The sequence below is a fragment of the Oryzias latipes genome, chromosome 4 (genome assembly GCF_053564925.1).
Source record: "Oryzias latipes strain Hd-rR chromosome 4, Olatipes_Hd-rR_3.1".
In the NCBI taxonomy this organism is placed as follows: Eukaryota; Metazoa; Chordata; class Actinopteri; order Beloniformes; family Adrianichthyidae; genus Oryzias; species Oryzias latipes.
In genome coordinates this window covers 7,563,703-7,590,295 of record NC_136240.1, presented here as the reverse complement: position 1 = coordinate 7,590,295, position 26,593 = coordinate 7,563,703, and the positions used below count along the sequence as shown (strand labels likewise).

Here is a 26,593-nt window from a genome sequence, read left to right as displayed (position 1 = left end):
TCAGCTCAACATTAGAGTTAGATCCAGCACATCTGGTCTGTGAGTGCTTCTGGTTTGGTTCTGATTTAGCTTGTGTCTGGAAAAAATCCTGACCAGACAGTTTCTGACACAAACAACAAAGAGGAATTTAAATGAAATAAGTGGATGACTGAAGTATGTTGGGGAGAAAATATTAGAAATTTGCACAAACTTTTATATGGAATATATTTTCAGAAAAGTGATGGATTTGTAAACTGTTCAGGGAGAACACTGTCTTTGTCCCTCAGTAGCTGGATAGGCTCCAGCATCCCTTTAAACCTGAACAGGGATGAGTGAGTTTGGAAAATGGAAGGATGGACTTGAGGTAGTTTTAATTTGAAAGATTATAAAATTCTGATTTCTTTGTTCTTAAAGAACAATCAGATATTTTAGTCATTTGAAAATGTTTCACATGAAAAGATTTTCAAATCAGGTTGAGATGGTTCCAGATTTAGAAGTGAGCACCAGATTTGCTGTGTCTAATGTTTCCATTAAAGATGTGTATCTTTTCCACTCACATGTTGTGAACTCTCATCTTCATGCGTGTTCAAGTCCATAAAAGATTCTACTAACTTTGTGGCGATACGATACAGTCCAAGATTTTTACCTAAATGGACACAATCTAGGTATTTATTATGGATTTGGAATTTAAAACTATAAAGGAAAAGGTCTTTTAACAGAGAAACCTTTTTTTTTCCTCTCACTGGCACTTTTGATTTTTAATCAAAAACAAAATGTTTTTGACATAAGAGCTTCAGACATCAAAACCTGCATTTTGGTTCTTTTCTACAGTTTTGTTCTTTTAAAATTTGTCATTGAAGTAAGTTGACTATATACATTTTCTCTGCATTTAATCTTCCTTGTGTAAAATATCCAAAAATAATATGTTCGTAGAATAATTTTCAGTCCTCACATAGATGGGCTGTTATAAAACAAGTCAAATCTTTCCAAAATGTTAGAGTGAAAGAGCAATCCCAAAAAGATGAGGCACAGTTTCTGGTGAGGAATGGCAAAACAAACAGTTTGTGTCCAAATCTTTTTAAAATTTGGTTAAAAAAAAGTGTTTCACAGGGTAAAATGTATGAATAATTTTGAAATAAATTACTGTAATTTTATTGGTGAGGAAATGTTTTTGAGGCAGGGACCAAACTTTTTTCCACTGAATTCTACAACCAAACCTATTCCTGTAAGAGATAACAAGGGGTTTTGTGGTAATCTCACGAAACAGTGAATGGATACCCTTTTTATTCCCGTTTTGACCAATAGAACAACTGAGTTCTGAGGCTGCCTAGAATCAGAGGAAACAGAGGATCGGTTGTGACCTGTGACCTTCTCGAGCACAAGAAAGCTAAGTTTGAACTCACCAAGACCAGAACCACGAGTGCAGACGTAAAGTGCCAAGCCATCTCTGAATTAAGCTCCGGGATCACCAGCTGTAGAATCTCACACTAGTGTCACACCTTTGAGATGAGTGTTTCTGGTCCCAGTTTATATCCAGTTCACCCATGACGTCAGAACCAAACTGAAGCGGCTCCCACTCCTGATCCCGCCTCTTTATGTTTCTCTGGCAACCATGTAAAGTGCAGCTCTACACAAAAGAGGCACGGAGAAGTTGCTCCATCCAAACATGGAAGGTGTTTGTGAAGAGCCACAGGTTGACCTTGGGTGACACCTTCACAAACCTCTCAGAGGCTGGGATCATCTTTATCCCTCAGAGATGGATCTACATGTCTCATTTTTCACCACGAGGGTGTGGGAGGGACCAACCAAAGCACACTTGTGTTTTTGCTTAAGAAACAAAGAAACAAAGATGTCATGAGACAGAGATGCTGTTTGTCCACCATGAGCTCCATGAAGGTCATTCTTCTGGTTCAGACGTCACTTCAGAGAACGTTCTCTGAGAGAAAGCTGACCAAAGCAAACCTCAGATTCTCTTAATTCTAGCACAAATATGAAATCATTCTCTTGGTCTCTAACACAGAAGTAAATGTGGTCAGAACACAAAAATGGAACCTCTCCTGTCAGGTTCTGTAGAACCTCAGCTGCTTCAGTCTGTGGGCCATTTCCAGAGTGTTTAGAGGGCCATCTTCTGCTTCTTGCAGAGAAGTGTGTGATCCTGAGATGGACAGGTCACCTTAGCAGGTGAGTCTAACCTGACATAAACCCCAGCAGATCCCTGTGGTCCTAGCAGGAAAGACTGTTGTTGACTGCCAGTATTAAAGCTTCGAATGGGTTATGGGTCTGAATCTGAGCTTTACCTCAGACGTGTCCAAACACAAACACGCAGGAGCATGAAAGAAAACATCATCATGCAGCTCATTTAGCCGCTTCACTCAAGGAGGTCCAATTATCCTGTGAGTCTCTCACATCTCCAGCTCAGACGTCCATCCACGTCAGAACTGTTTCAGTATTCAAGTCAAATAGGAAGAATTTTGGAAAACCACTCATTTATGGACAGAAGGTGGAAACAGTTGCGTAAAAATCGAAATCTTTTACTTATAGTTTCAAAGAGATGTGTCAAAATGAAAGCAGCTCAATAGTGTTTAAATGATTGAGGTTTAAGCACTTCCTCTTCTCCAAAACAACGGATAGGCCAATTATAAGAAACAATTTACCTCACCTGAGAGATCAGATCTTCCAACAGCTGCTATGTGTTCAGGGCTGTAAAATGTGGTTCTGACAGACATGTAACACAAAAGCTTTGAAATCTAAAAAAAAAGAAGAAGAAGAAAAAAAAAACCCAAACACAACCATATTGTACCAGTTTACTTCTAAACCATAAAAATTGATAGCTTCCTATAATAGCTTATTGCTGTTAAAAGGTAATGCCACACCAATATTACTCTCTTTAAATAGTAATGGGTTACAAGACTTTTGTAACAAATTGTTTTTGTGTGTGATGAGCCGAGGGTGTGGACAACATCCTTTGTGACAGTGTTTCTCTGTTAATCTTATATGTCAGGAGTGAGACCTAACTGGCACCTCAGGAAAAGTCCTCCACAAACTGTCATCAAATGTACTAAAGAAAAATTTCACAGGTATATTTATAAAATAAAATCTGAGTTTGTGTTTTTTTTGTCCATCAATAAGCCTGCTGGACTGGATGCAGCCGGAGGGGGAGCCAAGACTCACGCTTGAGCAGCACCAGGTGAGATATACCCTGAAAAGGATCAATGCTGCAAAAGCAGCTGTACCAGATGGGGTGACATGCCGACTATTGAAGGCCTGCGATGACCAGCTAGCTGGTGTGTTCACAAATATTTTCAACCTCTCCTTACAGCTGTCCACAGTCCCCACCTGCCTCAAATCCAGAACCAATGTTCCTGTGCCCAAAAGACCTGCAATCACAACACTCAACAACTTCCGTCCAGTTGCCCTCGCCCTCACGGTGAGAATGAAATATTTTGAGAGGATCGTCTTAGAACATATCAAAAATAACATCCCTTAGTACACACACCCCTTCCCCCTCAAAATATATACTCCAACATATAACACACACACATGCACACACACACCCTCACAAACACACATACACGCACACACATTTTGCAAGGAAGGTGGGACCTAGGACCATCTGTCCCCTACCCCTTCCCTGGTGGAGGGTACGGGTCCCTTGGTGGCGGCTGCCGTGTCCCCTGGGTGCCGGTCTCCTGGGCCCAGCGGTGCTCTCTCCGCTCGGGGGGGGGGGGGGGGGGGGGGGGGGGGGGGGGGTTCACATAACACCTGAGCCAGGGGTGTCCGTGTCCCTGGGGGTGGGTTCTGGTCCTTGCCCCTGGGCACTGGGCCCCGCCAAACTTCCAACAGTGGCCGAGCCTGGTCGGGCCATGTTTACAACACCCCTTGTGGGCCCCCCTTTTTCCTTGTGCTCCCCTCTGGGGTGGGGGTGGCTGGCCCCTGCCTTGCTCCTCCCTGGACCAACCGTGGGCCGGGCGGGTGGCTGCCTGGAGCGCGGAGCGGGTCTCCTTTGGGGGGTCCTGGCTCGTACCTGGGGTTGGGGCGGGGGGATGCCCTGAACTCCTGGGTGGTGATGGGGTGCTCGTCTGGGGCTGTGGGTGCCCTTCTCGGGTGGGGCCCTGCGTTGGGCTCTTCCGGTGCAGCGGGGGGGCTGCTCTCCTGGTTGGGCTGGGGCGCCGCTCTCTTTCCCCCGTGCTTCCCTGCTCTCTGGCTCTGGGAAGCTCGCGGCGGTCCTGCTGGTCCTGGCCTGGGTGGCGGATTTGGTCGCCCGGGGGGCGGTTGTCCCCTGCCTGCTGCCGTGTGGCGTTGGGGGGTTCCGGCTGCCGCTGCTGCTGCGGCTGGGGTCTGGGTGTGGGGGTGGCTGGGCGCTCCTCCTCCTTCTTTTCACATTCCACCATCCATTTTAGAAGAACATAAACACTCACCTGAGCACAGGTGTTAGCTGACCTTTGCACTAATAGTTTGCATGATTGAATGAATGAAAGATCTCACACTATTTGGTTTAAAGGCATAAGTATGCGTGTGTGAACACTATCTGTTTTGTGTACATGTTGACATGTGGACATTTTTACAGCTAGCAGGTGTGTTGATAACATTTCCGTGTGTGTGTGGACAGGCCCCGCCCTTTTTGTACAACATTTGAACCTTACCGTAATGATAAACAACCAGTAAACTTGTCTGCTCTATGCTGCTTCATGGTCTTACCCCCCCCCCCCCTCCCACTATCACCCTCCTCCCCCCCCTCTCTAACATCCCTCTCTCTTCTTCCCTCCTTTCTTTTTCCGTCCGGTCCAACACCAAAGATTTTCAAACATGATTGAAATTAATAAAGTTTGGTCTCAATTACAAAAGGGGTTTATTCAGTCATGCCTTTGGTTTGTCTGAAGATTATTAACCCCTCTTGTTAAAGTAAAATATGTCCAACACAAGAGGCCCTCAGCTCTCATCTGTCTGCCCAGTTGTTGGACAGGACAAGTTTAAAAAAAAAATAAAAAAAAAATATTACATCCCTGTATCTTGTACCTTTAAGAACGACATCAGACATTGTTGGCTTTGATTTTCTCTTCTGTGGATGTTAATAAAGCAAGATACTAACCGAGCAACCCCACATTTTACAACTGCACGGTCGCAATCCTAACTGAGTGACTATATTGGACAGGACAAGCTTAAAAAAAGAATTACATTTTCCAAGCTTTAATTTAAGCTATGTTTTATGAAAATCGGTTTTGAAATAAGGGAGCTAGCCCAATTTCTACGGTTGATGCCTGCTTGTCCAAAACTGGAACAGTAGGGTTCTGCTGTCGTTACTCAGTGAATAGCAATGGCGCCTGTGCGTGCACGTCACAGCGCGTAGCAGCAAATAGGCAAATGCCAATCCATTAATATACTGTATAGGTGCTTTTCAGACTCTTGGCTTTTCAGAACGTTGAAACTTACACCAGGTTGAAAAATTTATTTAAATGTATTTTTCTTAACCCTTGTGCTATCCTATGGGGTCAAGATGACCATTGACGTGTTATTCCTATCATGACAAAGGAGGATAAAGGTGGAGAGGATTTCATGTAATCCATGGACACCAGTGAAGATCACCAATCATTGAAGAAAAAAGGTTCAGTGCACTGTCTAGTGGGGTCTAGATGACCCTACTCGCAATGACAAAGTGCCTAGGATAGCACAAGGGTTAATTTCCCATCAATGTTTTCATCTTCAGAACACAGTGGATTCATAAATGATCGTCGTAAAACGCTCATATGAATGAGATTTTTACTTTGTGAAAACGAGAAAAGAATTCTGGAGGATAATTTTCTTTGTTTGTTTAGACGGACGGTCAGGTCTTCGTAGGTTTGCAGGAAAGTAAAGGGGCTGAATAATTTTGCACACCTGATATTTCAGTCAAAAAAGTTTGAAATATCCAATAAATTTGGTTTCACTTCATGATTCTGTCCAACAAGTTAGTTTTATATCTTTATGTTTGCAGCCTGAAATGTGGCAAAAGGTTGAAAAGTTCAAGGGGGCCGAATACTTTCGCAAGGCCCTATAGATGTGTCATTTTATCACAATGGGAGGATTTAGTTTTTTACTGTCAGCCGGTTTCTGTGTTTCAGTTTAACCGGCAGTGATGAACCAGATTTAGTAAGAAATGTTGCAAAAGATTGGAAAGTTCAAGGTGGCTGAATACTTTCGCAAGGCACTGTAGATGTGTCATTTTATCACAATGGGAGAATTTCGTTTTTTACTGTCAGCCGGTTTCTGTGTTTCAGTTTAACCGGCAGTGATGAACCAGGTTTAGTAAGAAGTGATGAAGTAGGTGCTTCATCACTTAAAATGTTTGGAAATGTTCACTTAGGCTTGTCTTTATTTTTCCTGTTGCAAAGAGTTTGGTGGAGATGAACACAGAGGAGGTCTGGTGGGCCTTTTTCTGGAGCGGATTGGGTCAGATTTCTGGCTTAGCACTCATGAACTGTTTAAAGCAAAACCAAATGATTACGATCCTTTTGGAGTGATTTGATGTTTTCATAGGCGCTCCCAGTTGTCTTTTCTTTATGATTAGGCCATTTTTAGCCAAAATCAAAAAATCTGTGTGGTTTTTTAGGACATAGTTTCTGCAGAGCGGCAGTAGTTCATCATGAATACATCTCTGAGTTGTGGGCGGGACTGATGATGCTGTGTGACCCTGCCTTCATTTCCCATCAATCCATTGTTTACGCTTTCGGTTGCTAACTTACAGCCTCTCAAAACCCCAAGCTAACATTAGTAGTGCAGCCAAGGAAATATATATAACTGGACAATAATTTCTGACATCACATGACATCTACAGTCCCCTACCTGAAGCCTAAATTTCTCAACTCATGGGTGCAGCCATATTGGCTGGAGTTAATAATATGGAATTATATGAAAAGTACGGAGCCCGCCGGGTGCCAGTGGTTATAAAAGGAAAAAAATCTGATAAACTGTGCGCACAGATTACTAAAGCGTGCGCAATTACTAAAGGGTGCGCACGGATTAGTAAAGCGTGCGCACGGATTACTAAACCGTGAGCACCATTTAGTAAACCTCGTACTGTTAGTAAGCTCGTACTGTTGCGCAATCATGGCGCACGCACATTCATGGCATGTGCATGCCTCTAAGCAGAGCAAATGGACTCCTAGCTTCATGTTTGCAGGGCTGTGAAGGTGCTTTGGTACAGTGTGCGCAACGTAGGAGACTTCGGACTGCTGTCTGTTTCCCGGTTCTGCTGTCGGGACTCAGAACGTCTCCCGGGACATGTGAATCCAGACCGAGGACGGACTTTTGGAAGCGGAGGAGGCTTTTGGGGGACTAGTCCTGAAAAACCGTGCACACAACCATGTGAATTTGTGTTACCATTCAGGTCCAGACAAAATAAAGGCTGATGGTTATTCCAGTTAAGTTGATCCACGGCTAAATCGCTCATCAGCACGGCTAATGTTGTTAGCATGTATGTTGTATTAACCTATTAACTTAATCGTAAACCTTCTTCCGTGTCAGTTCAGACAGAAAAAGCCCCGGGCGCACGGATTTAAAAAAACTATAAGCGAACATGCACTTAGTAATAATCATAATAATAAAAGCATGTTTAAATGGTCATGTCCCTGTGTCTATCGGAGCTTAACATTGTTTACATGAAGACTTCACTTCCTCAATGAACTATCCAGACCAATCACTTTATCGGACCAACCTACAGCCAATCAAATAGGCGTTTGGCCTCAAATGGAGAGATTCCTGTGGCGGAAGAGGGAAGGGAATTATGTGCATATTCAATCCAGACCAGGTGACAAAACCAATCGGAAGCGTTCTGGGCAGCAACACAATGGAGAGCTGCTTCCAACTCTTGGTTAGCCCGTTCAGCTTGCCCGTTGGACTGCGGATGGTAACCTGATGATAGGCTAACAGTCACTCCCAACGCTAAATGCTTTCCACACTTGAGAGATGAATTGTGGTCCTCTGTCCGATACTATGTCCGTAGGAATTCCATGGTACCTAAAGACATGATCGACTAGGATGTTGGCAGTTTCCAAGGCAGTGGGGAGTTGAGGCATAGGAATGAAGTGCACAGACTTGGAGAACCGATCTACCACAGTGAGTATAACAGTGTTGTCGTAGGATGGGGGAAGACATGTTACAAAATCTAGGGCGATATGAGACCATGGTCTACTAGGGGTGGACAGAGGATGGAGGAGACCGGAGGGAGACGAGGTAGAAGATTTGGACCGAGCACAAGTGGAACAGGCACCGATATATTCACAGACATCTTCGTCCATAGTGGGCCACAAAAAACGACGGCGAATGAGAGCTAAGGTACGATGGATACAGCGGGACAGGAGACCCTGGACAAATGACCCCAAGTAATAACATCGGATCTCAGTGACGTGGGAACGTACAGAGTTCCAGGAGGGCCCGGAGTATGATTAGGTTCCTCATCCTGGGCTTGTAACACACGAGTTTCGATCTCCCAGGTGAGGGAACCTACAATACATGTGGCGGGATTGATGGAGGAATCAGTGTAATTCTAGTGGGTACAAAATTTACGAGACAATGCATTGGGCTTGATGTTACGGCAACTGGGTCTGTAGGTAGTCGTGAAATCAAACCTATAAAAGAATAGGCACCAACGAGCTTGGTGTGAATTAAGCCGTTTGGCAGATCGTGAATAGGCCAAATTCTCAATCCACCGCAATTGTGCCAGTGCCGAAACATTCTGGTCCAACTTGCCTGAATGACTATCGCCCTGTAGCACTTACACCAGTCATCACGAAGTGCTTTGAGCGGCTGGTCCTGGCACACCTGAAGGCCTCTTTCCCAGCCACACTGGACCCTCACCAGTTTGCCTACCGTAATAATAGGAGCACGGAGGATGCAGTCTCCTTAGCACTGCACTCTGTACTCACACATCTGGACAATAAGAACACTTATGCACGAATGCTGTTTGTTGACTTCAGCTCAGCATTAATACTGTTATTCCCTTACAAGTTAATCCTCAAACTCAGTGAACTGGATATTAACACTTCACTCTGTAACTGGATTATGGACTTTCTAACCAACAGACCTCAGTTTGTTAGGTCAGACCACATCTGCTCCAACACCATTACACTCAACACCGGTGTACCACAGGGCTGCGTGCTGAGCCCCTTTCTCTACTCCGTCTTCACTTACGACTGCAGACCGATGTATGGATCTAACACCATCATTAAGTTTGCAGACGACACTACGGTGATAGGTCTCATCACCAACAATGATGAGACTACCTACAGGGAGGAGATCCAGCATCTGACCACTTGGTGCACAGACAATAATCTGCTCCTTAACACCAACAAGACCAAGGAGCTCATTGTGGACTTGAGAAGGGAGAAAAAAGGCTCACATGATCCCATCTACATTAACAAGATGGTAGTTGAGCATGTTTCATCCTTCAAGTTCCTGGGTACTCACATTTCAGAGGATCTGTCCTGGACCACCAACATCTCCAGCCTGATCAAGAAGGCTCACCAGCGCCTGTTCTTCTTTAGGACACTCAAGAAAAACGGGCTCGCCTCTGCCATCCTGGTGAACTTCTACTGCTGCGCAATAGAGAGCATCTTAACCAATTGTGTCACAGTTTGGTACAGGAGCTGCTCTGCTGTGGAGCGTAAGGCATTGCAGCGGGTGGTGAAAATTGTCTCCGTTGGGCGCACAGTATCCTAAAGGACTCCTCTCACCCTGCGCACAAACTGTTTTCTTTCCTGCCGTCAGGCAGACGTCTCAGGTTCCCCCGGACTCGAAACAGTAGACTGAGGAACAGTTTCTTTCCGAGAGCTGTCTCCTTATTGAACTCTGCCACCCACTGACCTTTTAACTTTTTTATCCAGCACAATATTAAATTCAGTATTACCTGCCAATTTTGAAGTTAATTATTAATAACCTGTACATTTTTTTAAATAATTAAATATGCACTGTCACCTTTATCCTAGACTTGCTGCTACTGCACTTCTGGTTAGACATAAACTGTATTTCGTTGCCTTGTACTTGTACATGTGTAATGACAATAAAGTTGAATCTAAATCTAAATCTAAATCTAAATCTTGTAATTGAGAACGGCTTCAATTTGTAGAATGTATCCCAGAAAGGGGATGGTGGAAACATGAAACTCACACTTCTCAGCTTTGATAAAAAGTCTATTCTCTAACAGATGTTCCAGAACCTGACGGACATGAATCTTATGTTGGTCTGGATCAGGGGAATAAATGGCAATGTCATCCAGATATACAAAGATGAAGTGGTTTAAAAAATCCCGGAGAACATCGTTGACTAAACGTTGAAAAATGGCTGGCACGTTGGTTAGCCCAAAGGGCATGACCAGGCATTCAAAATGTCCTTGTGGAGTGTTAAATGCGGTTTTCCATTCGTCGCCTTCTTTGATACGGATAAGTTGGTAAGCATTACGTAAATCTAGGGAAAAAACGTTGGCCCCTTGGACAGAATCAAAAACGGAGTTTCGTAACGGCAAGGAGTATTTATCTTTTATGGTTATTTGATTGAGTTCCCGATAGTCCACACACAGACGTAGTGTCGTCTTTTTTCTCGACAAAGAAAAAAACGTCCCCGACTGGAGAGGAAGAGGGACAGATATGACCATTAGCGAGAGTTTCCTGAAGGTACTTTTCCATAACCTGTTTTTCGGGGAACAGACAGATTAATGAGTCTGCCCTTAGGTAAACTAGCCCCTGCCAGAAGGTCGATGGAACAGTCGTAGGGTCTATGAGGTGGTAAAGAACTGGCTTTGGTTTTACTAAAAACAGCTTGAAGGTCGTGATAATCTACCAGAGCTTGCAATTCGTGAACTTCCGTCTGTAATTTTAATTTGACAGGAAGGTACAAGAAATTCTTGTTGGAAGAGTTCATTTCCTTACCCCCCCCGCACCCTGTCATCTAGCGGGGGGTTCTGCAGTTTAAACGAAGTGGACATTGTGAGAGGAAGTGTTCCTTGTTTCCGCAGTAGAAGCAAGCCCGTTCTCCCCTCCTCTTCTGATGTTCCTCAGGGGAAAGGTTGGAGTGTCCGATCTGCATGGGTTCTTCCGGAACCTTCCGAGAAATGTCCTGCACTGACGTAGAGGGAAGAAGATTAGGCGAGGTTGAACAATCTTTGAAGATGGGTGGTGGCTTACCTTATGTAAACAACTTTGCCGCCTGTCGTTCCTTTAAGCGTGCATGTGAACGAAGAGCTGCAGTGATTAGTTCTTCGAAGGGCTGGGCTTCTGGTTGGGAGCATAGGTGATCCTTGATGGTTTCGCTTGGAGATTTATAGAAGATCCCTTTAAGTGCTTTTTCTGGCCAACCAGGTTCCACAGCCAGGATGCATAAGTCTATTACATGATCACTTACTGAGCGGTTGTGTTGTTTTAAGCTCAGTAATGTCTGTGTGGCTTCATCCTCACGACGTAGTTGATCGAAAACCAGTTTAAATTCCTCAAGAAATTTGTTAAATGGTAGGTGGGAAATGGGGTTTGAAGTTAAGTAAGCCTGAGCCCATTGCATACCTTTGTTTTGAAGAGAATTTACAATAAGAGTTATCTTGCTGTTATCTGACTGATAATATTTATTTGTTTGTTGAAATATCAGTTGGCAGTGTAACAAAAAGCCTCCACAGTTCTCCACTTCCCCGTGGAATGTTTCCAGTTGTAAATGGAAGTTTTCTTTTTTTTTTTTTTTTTAACTTGTCCTGTCCAACAGCTGGGCAGACAGATGAGAGCTGAGGGCCTCTTGTGTTGGACATATTTTACTTTAACAAGAGGGGTTATTAATCTTCACACAAACCAGATGTATGTCTGAATAAAACCCTTCTGTAATTGAGGCCAAACTTTATTAATTTCAATCATGTTTGAGAATCTTTGGTGTTGGACCGGACGGAAAAGGAAAGAGGGGAAGAAGAGAGAGGGACGTTAGAGAGAGGGGGGGGGTAGGAGGGTGATAATAGGAGGGGAAGGGGGGTAAGACCATGAAGCAGCATAAAGCAACAAGTTTACTGGTTGTTAATCATTATGGTAAGGTTCAAATGTAGTACAAAAGGGGCGGGGCCTGTCCACACACACACTCAAATGTTATAAACACACCTGCTAGCTGCAAAAATGTCCACCTGTCGACATGTACACAAAACAGATAGTGTTCACACGCATACTTATGCCTTAAAACCAACTAGTGGTGGAACGTGAAAAGAAGGAGGGAGAGTGCCCAGCCATCCCCACCCCAAGACCCCCACCGCAGCAGCAGCGGCAGCCGGAATCCCCCCAACGCCACACGGGAACAGGCAGGGAACAACCGCCCCCGGGCGACCAAGCCCGCCACCCAGGCCAGGGCCAGCAGGACCGCCGCAAGGCCCCCAGAGCCAGAGAGCAGGGAGGCACGGAGGGAAAGAGAGCGCCGCCGCGCCGGGAGAGCCCAACGCAGGGCCCCACCGGAGAAGGATGCCCACAGCCCCAGACGAGCACCCCACCACCACCCAGGAGTTCCGGGCATCCCCCCGCCCCAACCCCAGGTACGAGCCAGGACCCCCCAAGGGAGACCCGCTCCGCACTCCAGGCAGCCATCCGCCCGGCCCACGGTTGGTCCAGGGAGGAGCAAGGCAGGGGCCCGCCGCCCCCGCCCAGGAGGGGGGAACCCCGGGGAAAAAAGAGGGCCCACAAGGGGTGTTGTAAATATGGCCCGACCAGGCTCGGCCACAGTTGGAAATTTGGCGGGGCCCAGCGCTCAGGAGCAAGGGCCAGAACCCACCCCCCAGGGACACAAACACCCCCGGCTCAGATGTAATGTGAACCCCCCCACCGCGTGGAGAGAGCACCGCCGGGCCCAGGAAGCAGGCACCCCTGGGACATGGCCGCCGTTGCAAAGGGGCCCGTACCCCCCACCAGGGAAGAGGCAGGGGACAGATGGTCCTAGGTCCCACCTTCCTTGCAAAATGTGTGTGCGTGTATGTGTGTTTGAGAGGGTGTGTATGTGCATGTGTGTGTGTTTATGTTGGGATGTATATATTGAGGGGGGAGGGGTGTGTGTACTAAGGGGGGTGCAGTTAAAATTGGCGGGTTGGGCACTAAGGGGACATCTCCTGATTACTCACAGTGACGTCCCCTCACCCTCCCCACCAAGGGGCCCTAAATGTCTAAGGTGCGGTTAAAATTGGCGGGTAGGGTGCTAGGAGGAAGTAAATGGAAGTTTTCTGATGACGAGGCGGATGCGGCGACCGCCATGTTACCTGGGTGGGAAAGTGGAGCGTTACTGACGGGAGTGGCCGTCACATGACTTGTTGGATCCAGTAAAGCCTGGGAAATGTTATCCATACGGCGGAACAAATCTTGTTGTGCCGAAGCCATTGAGAAAGGGCGTCCGCCTGATGACCCAAGGGAACGCCTTGCTGGGACACGGCGTAGCATAGTCTTTTCGGGTCCGCTGGGTCGGGAGTTAGGCCAGTTCGTTCTGTCATGCTCGGCTAGGATGAGAACAGACCCAAGTGCTGAAACCCAGAGCCATCTTAAATACTGGTGCAGATGATGAGGTGAATGCCGGCAGCAGGATCCAATCTGGGCGGACGCAGAGAAGGGAGGGGGGAGGAGAGGACTCCCGGAGGCACCATGACAGTAACTCTTTCCATCTGGCCTCTCAGATCATCTGGTCCATGAAGAATTAGATTCTCAGGAGAACTATTTCCAATCTGAGGCAGACACTTAATTTTCCAACAATGACAGCAAAAATCAAAAAACTAATATTAACTGAGGGACTTTGAAAGAATAATGTAGAGTTATTCAAATTAAACTATAAAAAAAAAACTATCAAATTAGCAACTATCTTTAAATAATCAAACTATGAATTGTGCTACAGCAAAGCTCAAAAACACCACAAGAGGAAATCGAATCGGTGAATTCAATAAGGGCCCAAGTCCAAGAGGTTTGCTTTCCAGGAAATGATTTTATTTGCATTGCTTAAATGGAGGCTACACCAAATGATTAATACTTTACCCAGATTTAGCACCAGTTCATAGCTTACAAATGTTATAATATGAAGCACCTCACTTTTATAATTTCAGAGGACTAGCAAACTAAAGTCTCTGGACTTGGGCCCTTCTTGAATTAAACAGGGGTGCTGCCATATTGGATAACTAGTGCTGCCATCTATGGTATGAAGCTAAACCTATGCAGAGAGGCCCAAGTCCAGGAATTTGGCCCCTCTTGCACTTAATGCATTTTAAATGCCATGCATAGTCAATGCATTACAACAGACTTGGGACTTTTTTGCTCATAATCAGATAGTTTTTCCCTTGAAGACCATAGAACATATAGTATCTCTATTTTGAAAAATTGTGGACTTGGGCCCCTTTTGAATTCACCGATTCACTTTCTTTTTACGGCTTAAAGCCCAAAAAATCTTAATAGGATTTAAAATAAACCAGAAAAAACTGCTGTGTTTAAGTACTAAAATACAACCGGATCACTCTGATTAATGACAACATTGTTCTGCTGCCTTTCTCAAAAAATTTGAAGGAAATTAGGAATGATCAGTGTCAGAATCAAGAGCCTCTAAAAGCTGCCTATGCTGACTTATAACAGGAGGCTGTCTGTGTGATGGTGTTTGTGTATGGACAGACACAAAGTGACAAAGACAAATGCAAACAGAAGTTAAAAAAATACTGAAAGATTTACAAAAAAAAAGCAGATGAAGCAGACAGATGTAAAATAAAATGAAAATTGATGCAAAAAGTTGCAGAAAAAAGCAAATGAACTGGTAGACAGATGTCTATAAAAATCCCATGTAAATAATAATAAGTAAATTGAATAAAAATATTCAGAACAGGTTTTAAGATGTCATATACAGATTTATAAATGCCAAAAACATAGAAGCAAATGGATAAAGGTGAATACAGACATATGCAGAAAGTTTCTGTTGAATAGATCTAAGCAGACAAAAGCAGGTAAAAAGGGAGTTTTTATCTAATAAATTCAGTGCCTTGCGAAAGTATTTGACCCCTTGAACTTTTCAACCTTTTGCCACAAATCAGGCTGCAAACATAAAGATATAAAACTGTAACTTTAATGAAGAATCAACAGCAAGTGGGACACAATCATGAAGTGGAATTAAATTTATTGGATATTTCAAACTTTTTTGACAAATTAAAAATTGAAATATTGGGAGTGCAAAATTATTCAACCCTTTTACTTTCAGTTCAGCAAACTCTCCCCAGATGTTCATTGAGGATTTACCAAGCTTTAAACATCCTGTGCAAGCGATAATATTAAAATGAAAGGAGTATGAGATCACTGCAATCTACAAAGACCGGCCATCCGTCTAAACTTCCAGTTTAAAAAAGGAGAAGACTGATCAGAGGTGCAGTCAAGAGACCCATAATCCCTCTGGATGAACTGCAGAGATCCACAGCTACCTGGGATATACACCAAACATGTGGAAGAAGGTGCTCTGGTCAGATGAAACCAAAATCTAACTTTTTGTCAACAATGCAAAACGTTATGTTTGGCGTAAAAGCAACAATGCTCATCACCCTGAACACACCATCCCCTCTGTCACACATGGTAGTGGCAGCATCATGGTTTGGGCATGCTTTTCTTCTGCAGGGACAGGGAGGATGATTAGAATTGATGGGAAGATGGAGGGAGCCAAATAAAGGACCATTCTGGAAGAAAACCTGATGGAGTCTGCAAAAGACCTGAGACTGGGACGGAGATTTGTCTCCCAACAAGACAATGATCCAAAACATAAAGCAAAATCTACAATGGAATGGTTCACAAATAAACATATCCAGGTATTAGAATGTCCAAGTCAAAGTCCATACCTGAATCCATCGAGAAACTGTGGAAAGAACTGCTGTTCTCAAACGCTCTCCATGCAACCTCACTCAGCTTGAGCTGCTTTGCAAGGAGGAATGGGTAAAAATTTCAGTCTCTCGATGTGCAGAACTGATAGAGACCTACCCCAAGCCACTTACAGCTGTAATCACAGCAAAAGGAGGCACTACAATCTTTTACCTGGAGGGGGCTGAATAATTTAATTTCCCCTGGCCATTCCGTCACACTAGTGACTAGTTAATGAGTAGAATTCATCCATCGTCAGAACTGTGCAAAGTCACAGAGGCTGCAGAAGATAATCCCAGCTTCAAGAAACCAAAACAGGTTGATAATCAGTAATCAGTTCGCAACCAGTTCTACTGATCTAGTTGTAGAACCTCTGAAGAACATGGTTCTATTGGAGATATCCAGATGAGACCTTCATCAGAGAGTTTGAAGATCATGTCACAGTCCTCATTGCCAGTGGCAGAGCTAGAACAGTATATATCAGGGGCAAAAGACTTTGGAAGGGTGGCAAATAGAACAGTAGAGTGAAAGGCCGTTACAAATGAAAGAATCAAAAATACATATTTCACACACATTAATTTTCGTTATTAATATTAAAACAGCAGTTCTTGTAGTTCAGGTTTTCTTACTATTGCTTAAAGAAGCTGATGGTTTATTAATCTTTGTTATTAAAGATACTAGAGATTACTCAAAATTTGTGAGGGGCCAAAGCTTTTTGCTGGGGGGGGGGGGGGGGGGGGGCAGCTGCTTAACTTGCCTACTTGTAGCTCTGTCCCTGCTCATTGTTGCTTCTAAACCAAAATAATTAATTGTTATGAGAGTTTGTAATTGGATTCAAGTGCGGACAAAAATACAGTGTAGAAAATTATTTATTGTCCAAAAGGTTTCTGGCTGGCTGTGGCAGGGCAAACTACGAATGAGAACCAATAATCTGGCAGAGGCTGGAGGTCCATCCGAATCATATATAGAGAGTGGCTGATGAGGAGCAGGTGTGTGATCAGGAAGAGGTGCAGGTGTGGCTCAGGCGCGCCACCAGGTCCAAAATAAAAGACCAGGGGACCCAGTCACGCTCCCCAGGGCCATAACCCTCCCAATCAACCAGGTACTGGAAGCCATGGCCACGGACAGCGCACATCCATCAGACGAAGCACGATGTAGGCAGGACGGCCAGCAACCAGCCGGGTGGAAGGTTGGAATGACAAGCATAGTTGTCCGTCCAGGGTGGGACAACGATGGAGAATTTAGAGGAAATGAAAGTTCCTGATGAAAACAATACTAACAATGGCATCTGGGCAGATTTTTTTGCTTTCAACAACTTTACCAGTCTGATTAATATGCAATGAAGAATTAGCAAACAACCAAGTCTCAAATGTGACATTCCAGATCAAACACGCAGCTTTTGCCTAAAATACACATGATCCAGTTGGGAAAAAAACTATTTGATGACAAAATTCTGTGTGAAAAACGGGTAATCTGCTAGTTAATTATGAAATATTTGCTATTTTTGTGCCCTTTCAGGAAATAGTTCTCATCGGAACCCATTAAATGACAGAGGATACAGGAAAAAATTAACATAAGGAAATTATGCCATTCACGGTAAACCCCGTGTTTTCCAAAGGGTTTTGCGGCTCCTTGTGTTTGAATTTTTGTGGGAAATTGATCCAAATGCCTCTTTGTGTGGTAAAGATTGCCAACCTTTGGTCTAGGTTGTCGCTGGCTGCAACAAATCAAAGTGGTTATTGACCAGTTGATAACCAGCCGATATGATGGATGATGCTGCATAGCACCGCCCACAGCCCCTGAATCCAAAAATGATTGGCTTGTTTTATCCTCATCAACCCGATTAATGATTACAATTCAAACGTAATCTGGCGGGAGCTGGTCACTGAGGCTCAGGAAGCTAGTGTGGTGAGTGCGCGGAAAAACAGAGAATAAGACAATAAGTAGACCTTCTAAATCCTTAACAAAAAATATGCCTGGTTTAGCCACTGATGTAATTATTATTGAAAGAGAAACTAAATCTAAAAGAAGACACAAACTCTTAATCAAATGGTTGGAGAAGAAAAGGCTTCTAAGAAGACTGAAGAAATGCAAAACATGCAAACACAAGATGAAATTCAGGGAATCAGTCAGTGTGGATAACTATGCATGGTAAGTTTCTTTTTATTGAATGAAACAACAACACACATAGATATTTTGTAAAATAATTTCTTTTGAAAATTGAATCTATTTTTTTGTGCCGATAAGAGTTAATCTTAAATCCTGTTAAGATTAAAGGGTAACTAAACAGTAAACCAACTTTTTGGGCCTGTTTACCTATATATAAATTGTGCTTTAAAAGTGTTGACTGTTGGTCCTTGCCAAATTCTTTAAAATAAAAATAAACTTTTTTAACTTCTGAAAAACTAGTCTAAAACCATCTGCGTTTCTCTAGAGGTTAACATAAGTAAAGTTGAATTTCATGACTCGTCAACTGAGTCATCATATCTATGGGCAACTACTGTTCCGATGCCTCAGAGCAGCTCAGACCAATAACTGTTGACTGATTTCAACATGGTGGCAGGCAGCAATGAAGCACCTCGATTCGTCCATTGTTTTTATAGTCTGTGAGCTAACGTTACTGTCAATCACAGATCCAGACCACATCTCCCCTCAGCCTGCCTTCACTAGCCCCGCTTCATTTTTTTTTGCATTTTTCAATTCTGGGCTGAGAGTGGAGTCAGCCTCCAACTGTCCTGTTGTGTTACTCTGTAATTTCTAGAGACACACTACTATAAATTACACAACTAAGTATTAATCTACATGATTAAGACACGTCAAAAGGCTGTGCTTATATCTGCAGGGCTCCAGATTGCGACCAAATGGTCGCATTTTGCGACCAAAATTTTAGAGTGTGCGACTGAATTTTACATCCAGTTGCACATGTGCTACCAGTAAATTTGCCTCCCCCACCCTCCATATTTTTTATACATTAAACGTGGAAGGGGCATGTCAATGATCAATGAAAAGAGCAATGAAATAATCAATGAGACGCGAGCGCACACGCACGCAGACACACACACACTCGTGCACATACTCATGAAACGCAAGCACACACTCGCGTTTCATTGGGTGATGCCTGTCTGTGAGGCAGCCAATGCGTGTGAGAAGAATAGGGAAAGCCACTGTAAGTGGCTAACATGCGTGGAGGGGGAGGGGCCTGAAAGCAGGAAAGCTGACAGCCCCCTCCCCGGACCACATTAAGGAGTTCCTTATTTTCCTTTTTTTAGAACGTATCTATTTGCTCGCAATTTTCTAAATACATGCAGGGCCGCACAGACCCGGAGGAGGGTTTAGGGTTATGGTTACGGTTATGCACGGCTGTTACCGTAGCACGCCGCTCTCGCGGGAGTCGGGTCAGCTGAGGAGAATAAATGTCCCACACCTACATGCGTGCCAGCTAATGGGGCTTGAACTTTAAACAAGTGCGATTTAGTCTTGGACACACTTAACCCTTGTGCTATCCTAGGCACTTTAACGTTGGGAGTTGGGTCATCTAGACCCACTAGACAGTGCTCTGAACCTTTATTCTTCAATGATTTGTGATCTTCACTGGTGTCCATGGATTACATGAAATCTTTCCACCTTTATCCACCTTTGTCATGGTAGGGAGAACACGTCAATGTAACGGTGGGGTCATCTAAGATAGCACAAGGGTTAAAACACGTGGGGAAAATGCAACGATAGACGTGTTTAGGAGGAACCAGCGGCTCGCCTGGATCAATAGGGACACCGGGGGGGGGATCTGCAGTGAGACTGAAGGAGAACAGGAAGTTGGAGGTGGCCTTTAATATGCCTCTCCCCCATAGCATGATCTCTGTTATTATATATGTTACATTCAATTCAATTCAATTCAATTTTATTTGTATAGCCCAAAATCACAACAACAGTCGTCTCGATGGGCTTCGAAGTAAAACATGAAATCAAAAGGATCACGAATACAAAGAGTTCAATAGAAAAATACTAAAATGAACTAACAAACTGACTAAGCTATACTGGCATCCCTGCCCTTAGACCCCCCTTCGCGGTAAGGAAAAACTCCCAAAAAAAACGGATTCCGGAAAAAACGAAGAAACCTCAGGGGTGCCCACATGAAGGAGGGATCCTCCCCCAGGACGGACAGGCGATTTACCAGAACTCTTAGAGAAGAAATTAACTTATCTAAATCTACAACTACATATATAAAAGTCCAGCAGACGAGCTTCATCCAGCCGTGGTTGTGGGGACAGTCAAAGGCGCGAGTCGAGCCGGAGGCAGGAACCACAGCCAGGTGTAGGAGCAGGAGCAGAGACGAGGTACTCGGTCAGGTACAGAGCAGAGACGAGCCAGAGATGAGCCAGAGGCAGGATCCACAGCCAGGTGTAGGAGCAGGAGCAAAGGCGAGGTAAACGGTCAGGAACTGGAGCACGGATGAAACAACTGGAGTCTGGAAGCACTCCTACTCCCCAGGAGGGGAGAGGAAAAGAGGGACAATACATGAATCGCACTGCACCAAACAGAGGCATGGAGAACTAAATGATAAATTATGATCAAGAATAGGGGAGAGGAAGGGTAGAAGTAAAAAAGGAAAGAGGACAGAACCCCAGTGCACCATAGTTACCCCAGCTTCAACTTCTAGCAGCCTTTTAAAAGAAATAGAAATAGTTATTATTAAGTTTAATTTAAACAAACTAACATTAAGTTAAATAATCTCTTAATACTAACTAGTCTGACAATAAGCCTGTCCAAATAGGAATGTTTTCAGTCTAACTTTGAATGTAGAAACTGAGTCAGCCTCTCTTACATGAGCTGGGAGTTTATTCCATAAGACAGGGGCTTGGTGGCTAAACGCTCTACCTCCAACTGTACTTTTACTAATTCTAGGAACCACAAGCAGTCCTGCATTTTGCGAGCGAAGTGTTCTCATTGGATGGTAAGGGACTATGAGGTCCTTAATATAGGACGGGGCCATTCCATGTAAGGCCTTATAGATTAACAGGAGGATCTTGAACTTAATTCTAGAATCAACTGGGAGCCAATGGAGCGAAACTAACACAGGAGTGATGTGATCTCTTCTGCTAGTTCCAGCTAACAATCTAGCTGCTGCGTTCTGAACAAGCTGGAGACTTCTTAAGGAACTCTTAGGACACGCTGCTAACAAGGAGTTACAGTAATCCAGCCTCGACGTAACAAATGCATGGATGAGTTTTTCAGCATCACTCTTAGAAAGTATATTTCTGATCTTAGCAATATTCCGCAGGTGAAAAAAGGCAGTTCTACACGCCTGAGATATGTGAGCCTTAAATGATAAATCCTGGTCAAGTAAAACCCCAAGGTTTCTAACTGTGGAATTGGAGGCTATACTTATACCATCCAGGGAGACTATCTGAGCAGACAGAGCATCTCTGAGGTTTTTAGGACCAAGTATAATGACTTCAGTTTTTTCTGGGTTCAAGAGGAGGTAATTAATTGTCATCCAGGTCTTGATGTCACTGATGCAGGCGTTCAGTTTCTCTATCTGGTCATTCTGGTCAGGCTTCATGGATAAATACAACTGCGTATCGTCGGCATAACAATGAAAATTAATGCTGTGTTTCCTGATTATGTTTCCTAGGGGTAGCATATAAAGCGTAAACAGGATCGGTCCCAAGACTGAGCCCTGTGGGACTCCATAGTTGACTCGAGTGCACTGAGAGGAATGGCCATTTACATTAACGAACTGATACCTATCGGACAGATAGGATTTAAACCACTGGAGAGCAGATCCTCTGTTCCCTATGTCCTGCTCTAATCTATGGAGTAAAATACTGTGGTCGATAGTGTCAAAGGCTGCACTGAGGTCCAACAGGACCAGAATAGAAAGTAGTCCCTTTTCTGAGGCCAATAACAAGTCATTAGAGACTCTAACTAGTGCAGTTTCCGTACTGTGGTGAGGTCTAAACCCTGACTGAAAGTCTTCAAAGTGGCTGTTGTCCTGTAGGTGGCAGTAAAGCTGCTTAACTACAACTCTTTCTAGGATTTTAGAAATAAAGGGCAGGTTTGATATCGGTCTATAGTTGGCCAAGATGCTAGGATCCAAACTGGGCTTTTTCAGAAGAGGTTTAACAACTGCATATTTAAAAGACTGTGGCACGTAACCCGTTTCCAGAGAGGTATTTATCATTGTTAATATGGGATCATTAATTAGGGGAAAAGTTTCTTTAAAAAGTCTAGTGGGAATTGGGTCTAACAGACACGTTGAGGATTTGGAGGACGTGATAATTGATGTTATTTCCGCTTGATCCACAGCAGTGAAGCAGTCTAATGTTACAGAGGTTTCTATGGATGCCTCCATTTCTACCGCTTCAGCCTGTTCTGGGCTGATAGTAGGAATAACTTGATTTAAGTTATGTCTAATATTTGAGATTTTACTATCGAAAAATGTAAGAAAATCATCAGAGCTGAGAGAAACAGGAACATGTGGTTCTACTGAGCTCTGACTGCGAGTTAATTTAGCTATAGTGCTAAAAAGAAATCTTGGATTGTTTCCATTCTCTGATATTAAGGTTGAATAGTACTGGCTTCTAGCTCTACGCAGAGCTTTTTTATAATTTAATAGGCTATGTTTCCAGATATCCAGAGACTGCTCTGAACCGGAGCGGCGCCATTCTCTTTCCAACTTACGGGTTTCTTGTTTAAGAGAACGATTTTCAGCGTTAAACCACGGTGCTACTCGGTTTTGTCTGACGAACTTAGGTTTCAAGGGGGCAACAACATCGAGTGTACTCCTGAGGGCTTGTAAGGCATCATTAACAAAGTGGTCATTTATACTAGGACTGATACTATGGGAGCTGGACTCAGAGTATTTTCTCAGAATATCACTAAGTACTGGCTGAACTGTGTGTTTAAACTCAGACACAGAACGGTCAGTTAAGGTTCTTCTAAGCTGTTTCTTATTCACTGGGGCAGAAGGATGTTCCAGTGTAAGCTGGAAGGTAATCATAAAGTGATCAGAAATGATGGGGTTAAGAGGAAGGACACTCAGCTGGCTGATCTCTATCCCATGGGTTAGAACAAGATCCAGGGTGTGCTTATGACAGTGAGTGGGTTCATTCACACTTTGGGTGAAACCAACATCATCTAATAAAGCTGCAAAAGCCTTTCCTAGGCAGTCACTGGGGTCATCAACATGAATATTAAAATCCCCTAATATTATAATTTGATCAGAATCTAAGACAATAGTCGATAGGAAGTCAGAAAACTCAGTTAAAAATTCTGAATATGGGCCGGGGGGGCGATAAATAATTATGAATAAAACAGGTTTTGGAGTTTTCCTGTTTGGGTGACTTAAAGACAATATGATGCTTTCAAATGAATTATAAGCATTTTTAACTTTAGGGCTGAGAAGTAAGCTAGACTGTGATATTACTGCCAAACCACCTCCTTTCCCTGAAATCCTGGATTTCTGATAGTTAGCATAAGTGGGGGGGGTTGCTTCATTCAATCTAACATATTCATCCTGATGGAGCCAAGTTTCTGTTAAGGCTAAAAGACTGAGGTTGTTATCAGTAATTAACTCGTTGACTAAGAGGGACTTGGAGGAAATGGATCGAATGTTTAATAAACCGCATTTAATGACATCATAATTCTGCTTGTGAGAACTGCTGTCTGTCACTTTAAGGTTTCTATGACGCGCTCCTTTCATTTGTCTTTCAGCACATAAGCTAAAGCTAGGACCTGCTTGACTTTCCCTGCATGGGTTTTGCACCGGCACTAACCCTAAGGGAGGCTCAGAGGAGCGTTTTACACTGCTGCTCTGCGCCCGGGTCTCGTCTCTGGATTGTCAGGTTAACAGACTAAGGCTAGCAGAAATGTTTCTAGAAAGAAGAGCGGCACCGTCCCGGGTGGGATGGACGCCGTCTCTCCGCATGAGACCGGGCTTCCCCCAAAACGCGCTCCAGTTATCCACAAAACCAACGCCGTTTTCTGGGCACCATCTAGAAAGCCAGCGGTTAAATGATGAAAAGCGGCTGTACATTTCATCACTGACTAAGTTCGGCAGGGGACCAGAGAAAATTACAGTGTCGGACATCGTCTTAGCCAGTTTACACACCGAAGTTACGTTTAACTTAACCACCTCTGACTGTCTCCGTCGGGCATCATTACCGCCTGCGTGAATCACGACTCGACGGAACCTGGACTTACTCTGAGCTAACATCCTAAGGTTCCCCTCGATGTCACCAACTCTGGCCCCCGGATAACACCTGACTGTAGCCGCTGGGAGCTCCACGTTTCTAACTTCAGAAGAGCCTATAACCAGAGTTGAGTGTTCAGCGGGTGTGTCGCTGAGGGGGGAGAACCTATTACTAACGTGGAGTCTCGGGTGCTCTAAGTTTTTGCGTTTAGCACTATGTTTCCTCCCAACCGGTACAAACCCCTGACTGTCTCCCGGCTGTTGGGAGGGCGCTGGGGTGCTAACTAAGTTAGCCCTGGTAGCGCGGCCCGCGCTACGAGTAACGACCTGGCTAGCCGCCTTAGCTTCCACTGTGCGGAGCCGCGCTTCTAACTGCTCCAGCCTGGCCTCCAAGTCTAACACAAGACTACACCTAACACACCTATCGCTATCTTCACTAAAGGAGGCAGGGTCATCACTAAACATATGGCACATGGGGCAGGAGAGAGGAGGAGAGGCGGAAGGAGTGGTGGCCATGCTAGTTTCTAAGCTAAGGCTAGCGGTGTTTAAGTAAAGAGAAGTGGTTTATTTAGCAAAAATGAGAAAGTGAACAGCAAGCGGTTTAACAGTGGTGAATTCGCTAATAAAAGGTACTAGTTGTGAATATTAACCCAGATAACCCTTAGAGTAAGCAATAGTAGTAAGGCTAATGCCAAACAAGAGGACAGCAGTCACACACACACGACTAGCACTGGGAATAGCTCACCCGGAAATGACGTCACCTGTATTTGAATGTTTTGTAATGTATATAGCCTTTTTATTTTAATCAGTTGGTATTTTAAACTATTTTAATTAATCACTCAACTACAAAAACCCATCAGGACACATGTCCCACAATGCATTGTTTTGTAGTCATAAGGACAGCTTTCAGTCAGTTCAGTACTAAATTTCCAGCTGCGTTCGCTCAGGTTGGGGCCTTGCTCCCACCCCTTTCTCGTGATATTTTTGTGATGATTGAGAGGTGATGTTGGAGCAAAAACAAAAACAAACGTCTCACACCAGGTGATCTGTGCAGCGTTGCGTCCACCTGGATGATCTCAAACACGCGTGCATCTTGGCTACACTTATTTGGTGTCACCAAGATAAATTTCCATCCGTTTTGTTTACTATTTGTACTGTCATGTCAGTTTACCTTCTTGTTGCATCTTCAAAAGTGCAGAATAAAATGTGACACTGAATTTGAAACAGCACATTGTAATTTCTACATCTATTATTGAAGTATTTATTAGTAATACAGTGGAAATTAATAGATTTGGTTAGCATGTTGATTTACGGTATGCACCCCTAAATTTTCTGGTTTTGCCCCTAAAATTTTCAGTTGGGGGCTACAGTGCTCCTAGTGAGAAAAGTTAGTCTGGAGCCCTAATCTGCTATTAAAAATACAGAAAAATATCAACGCTATTGAAATATATGATTACACATTTTGTGGGGGTTCCTGGTACAAATTATTTCTTTATGGCCAAACACACATTAATTCTGGGGTCCTTGACATGAACATAGATTTATAATCACTGCTTTGGCCACTACCTTGGCCTGTGTCATTCTTTTTTTTGTGTGTGTATATTTTCAAGATTTGCAAACACCACAGCCACAAATGCAGGAAACTGAAGAGGTCTGGGTAACACTTTCTTTCACAGTACAGTAAGTACACTGTAAGTGCTGTACTGTGAAAGAAAGTGTTACCTTTTATTGCCCGAGTCTTATTTTTGCCATTGAGCTGGCTTCTCAGGACTTGCCTTACTCGTTGGAGGTATTTAGCTGTTGCAGCTTTCCTTGTTGCCTGCTCCAGGTTGTCATTTGTCTGCGGAATTCCAAGGTAGTTGTAACTATCGGAAGCACCCCAACTCGCCTATGCTTTTTAGGGGGGGCCGGACGCACCCCAACAGGCCCCTGCTCCCGGGTGGCTGGATGCTCCCCAACACATCCCTGCTTCCATGGGGGTGCCGGACGCACTCCAATTCACCCTTGCCTCCTGGAGGGTGCTGGACGCATCCTGGCCCGGGCTGCCTGCCCCAGACTCCGAGCATGAGTATGTCGAGTTTTCGAGTTTCGAGTTTTGTTTTGCCTTCTTAAGCTGTGTTTTTTTGTTTGCAGTTTTGTGGACTTAATTAAATATCCTGTTGCCTGGAATCTCCTGCCTCCTCCTCCTCTCTGCGCCTGGGTACTTCCTCAACCCCCCCTCGTAACATTATGGACCAGCCATACCAGTCAGTACCCAGCAGAGAGGAACAAGTGGGCCTCTGGAGTGTTCTGCCTCCTGGCAGATTTTGGTGGACCCCAGTGACGGGGTGGCACCGTCAGCTGGTGGTGGTACCAACACTGTTTATTTATTTTATGTTTAAATGTCTTGCTAGAGAATGTTAGACTGTTTCCTGTGATGTAACCTGGAAAGTAATGAAGAGCAACGCCCAATAGGAGGGGCTTATCATTCAAAAGGGAGCGTCACAGGAAATGAAAAGGGAGTCGGAGGTGTCACGTGCCCTGGCATGTGCCCTGCATGGAACAAGTGTAGCGCTCAAGGTTCTTGAATAAAGAAAGAACGCTC

At 44.2% G+C, this 26,593-nt stretch overlaps 2 protein-coding genes across 2 annotated transcripts in view; one reads left to right on the top strand and one right to left on the bottom strand.

The window, feature by feature from the left end:
• Positions 1-1,656, bottom strand: part of LOC101157524 (uncharacterized) — a 6,835-nt gene extending 5,179 nt beyond the window's left edge. The window contains exon 1 of the mRNA XM_020701983.3: positions 1,383-1,656. Coding sequence (XP_020557642.1) covers positions 1,383-1,424 — 42 coding nt within the window. The 5' untranslated portion in view covers positions 1,425-1,656. The remainder of the gene's footprint in view (positions 1-1,382) is intronic.
• LOC110014857 (uncharacterized) overlaps positions 1-26,593 on the top strand; it is a 26,755-nt gene extending 162 nt beyond the window's left edge. The window contains exons 2-5 of the mRNA XM_078946495.1: positions 3,109-3,166; positions 3,299-3,406; positions 25,911-26,077; positions 26,143-26,593. Coding sequence (XP_078802621.1) covers positions 3,122-3,166; positions 3,299-3,406; positions 25,911-26,077; positions 26,143-26,332 — 510 coding nt within the window. The 5' untranslated portion in view covers positions 3,109-3,121 and the 3' untranslated portion in view covers positions 26,333-26,593. The remainder of the gene's footprint in view (positions 1-3,108; positions 3,167-3,298; positions 3,407-25,910; positions 26,078-26,142) is intronic.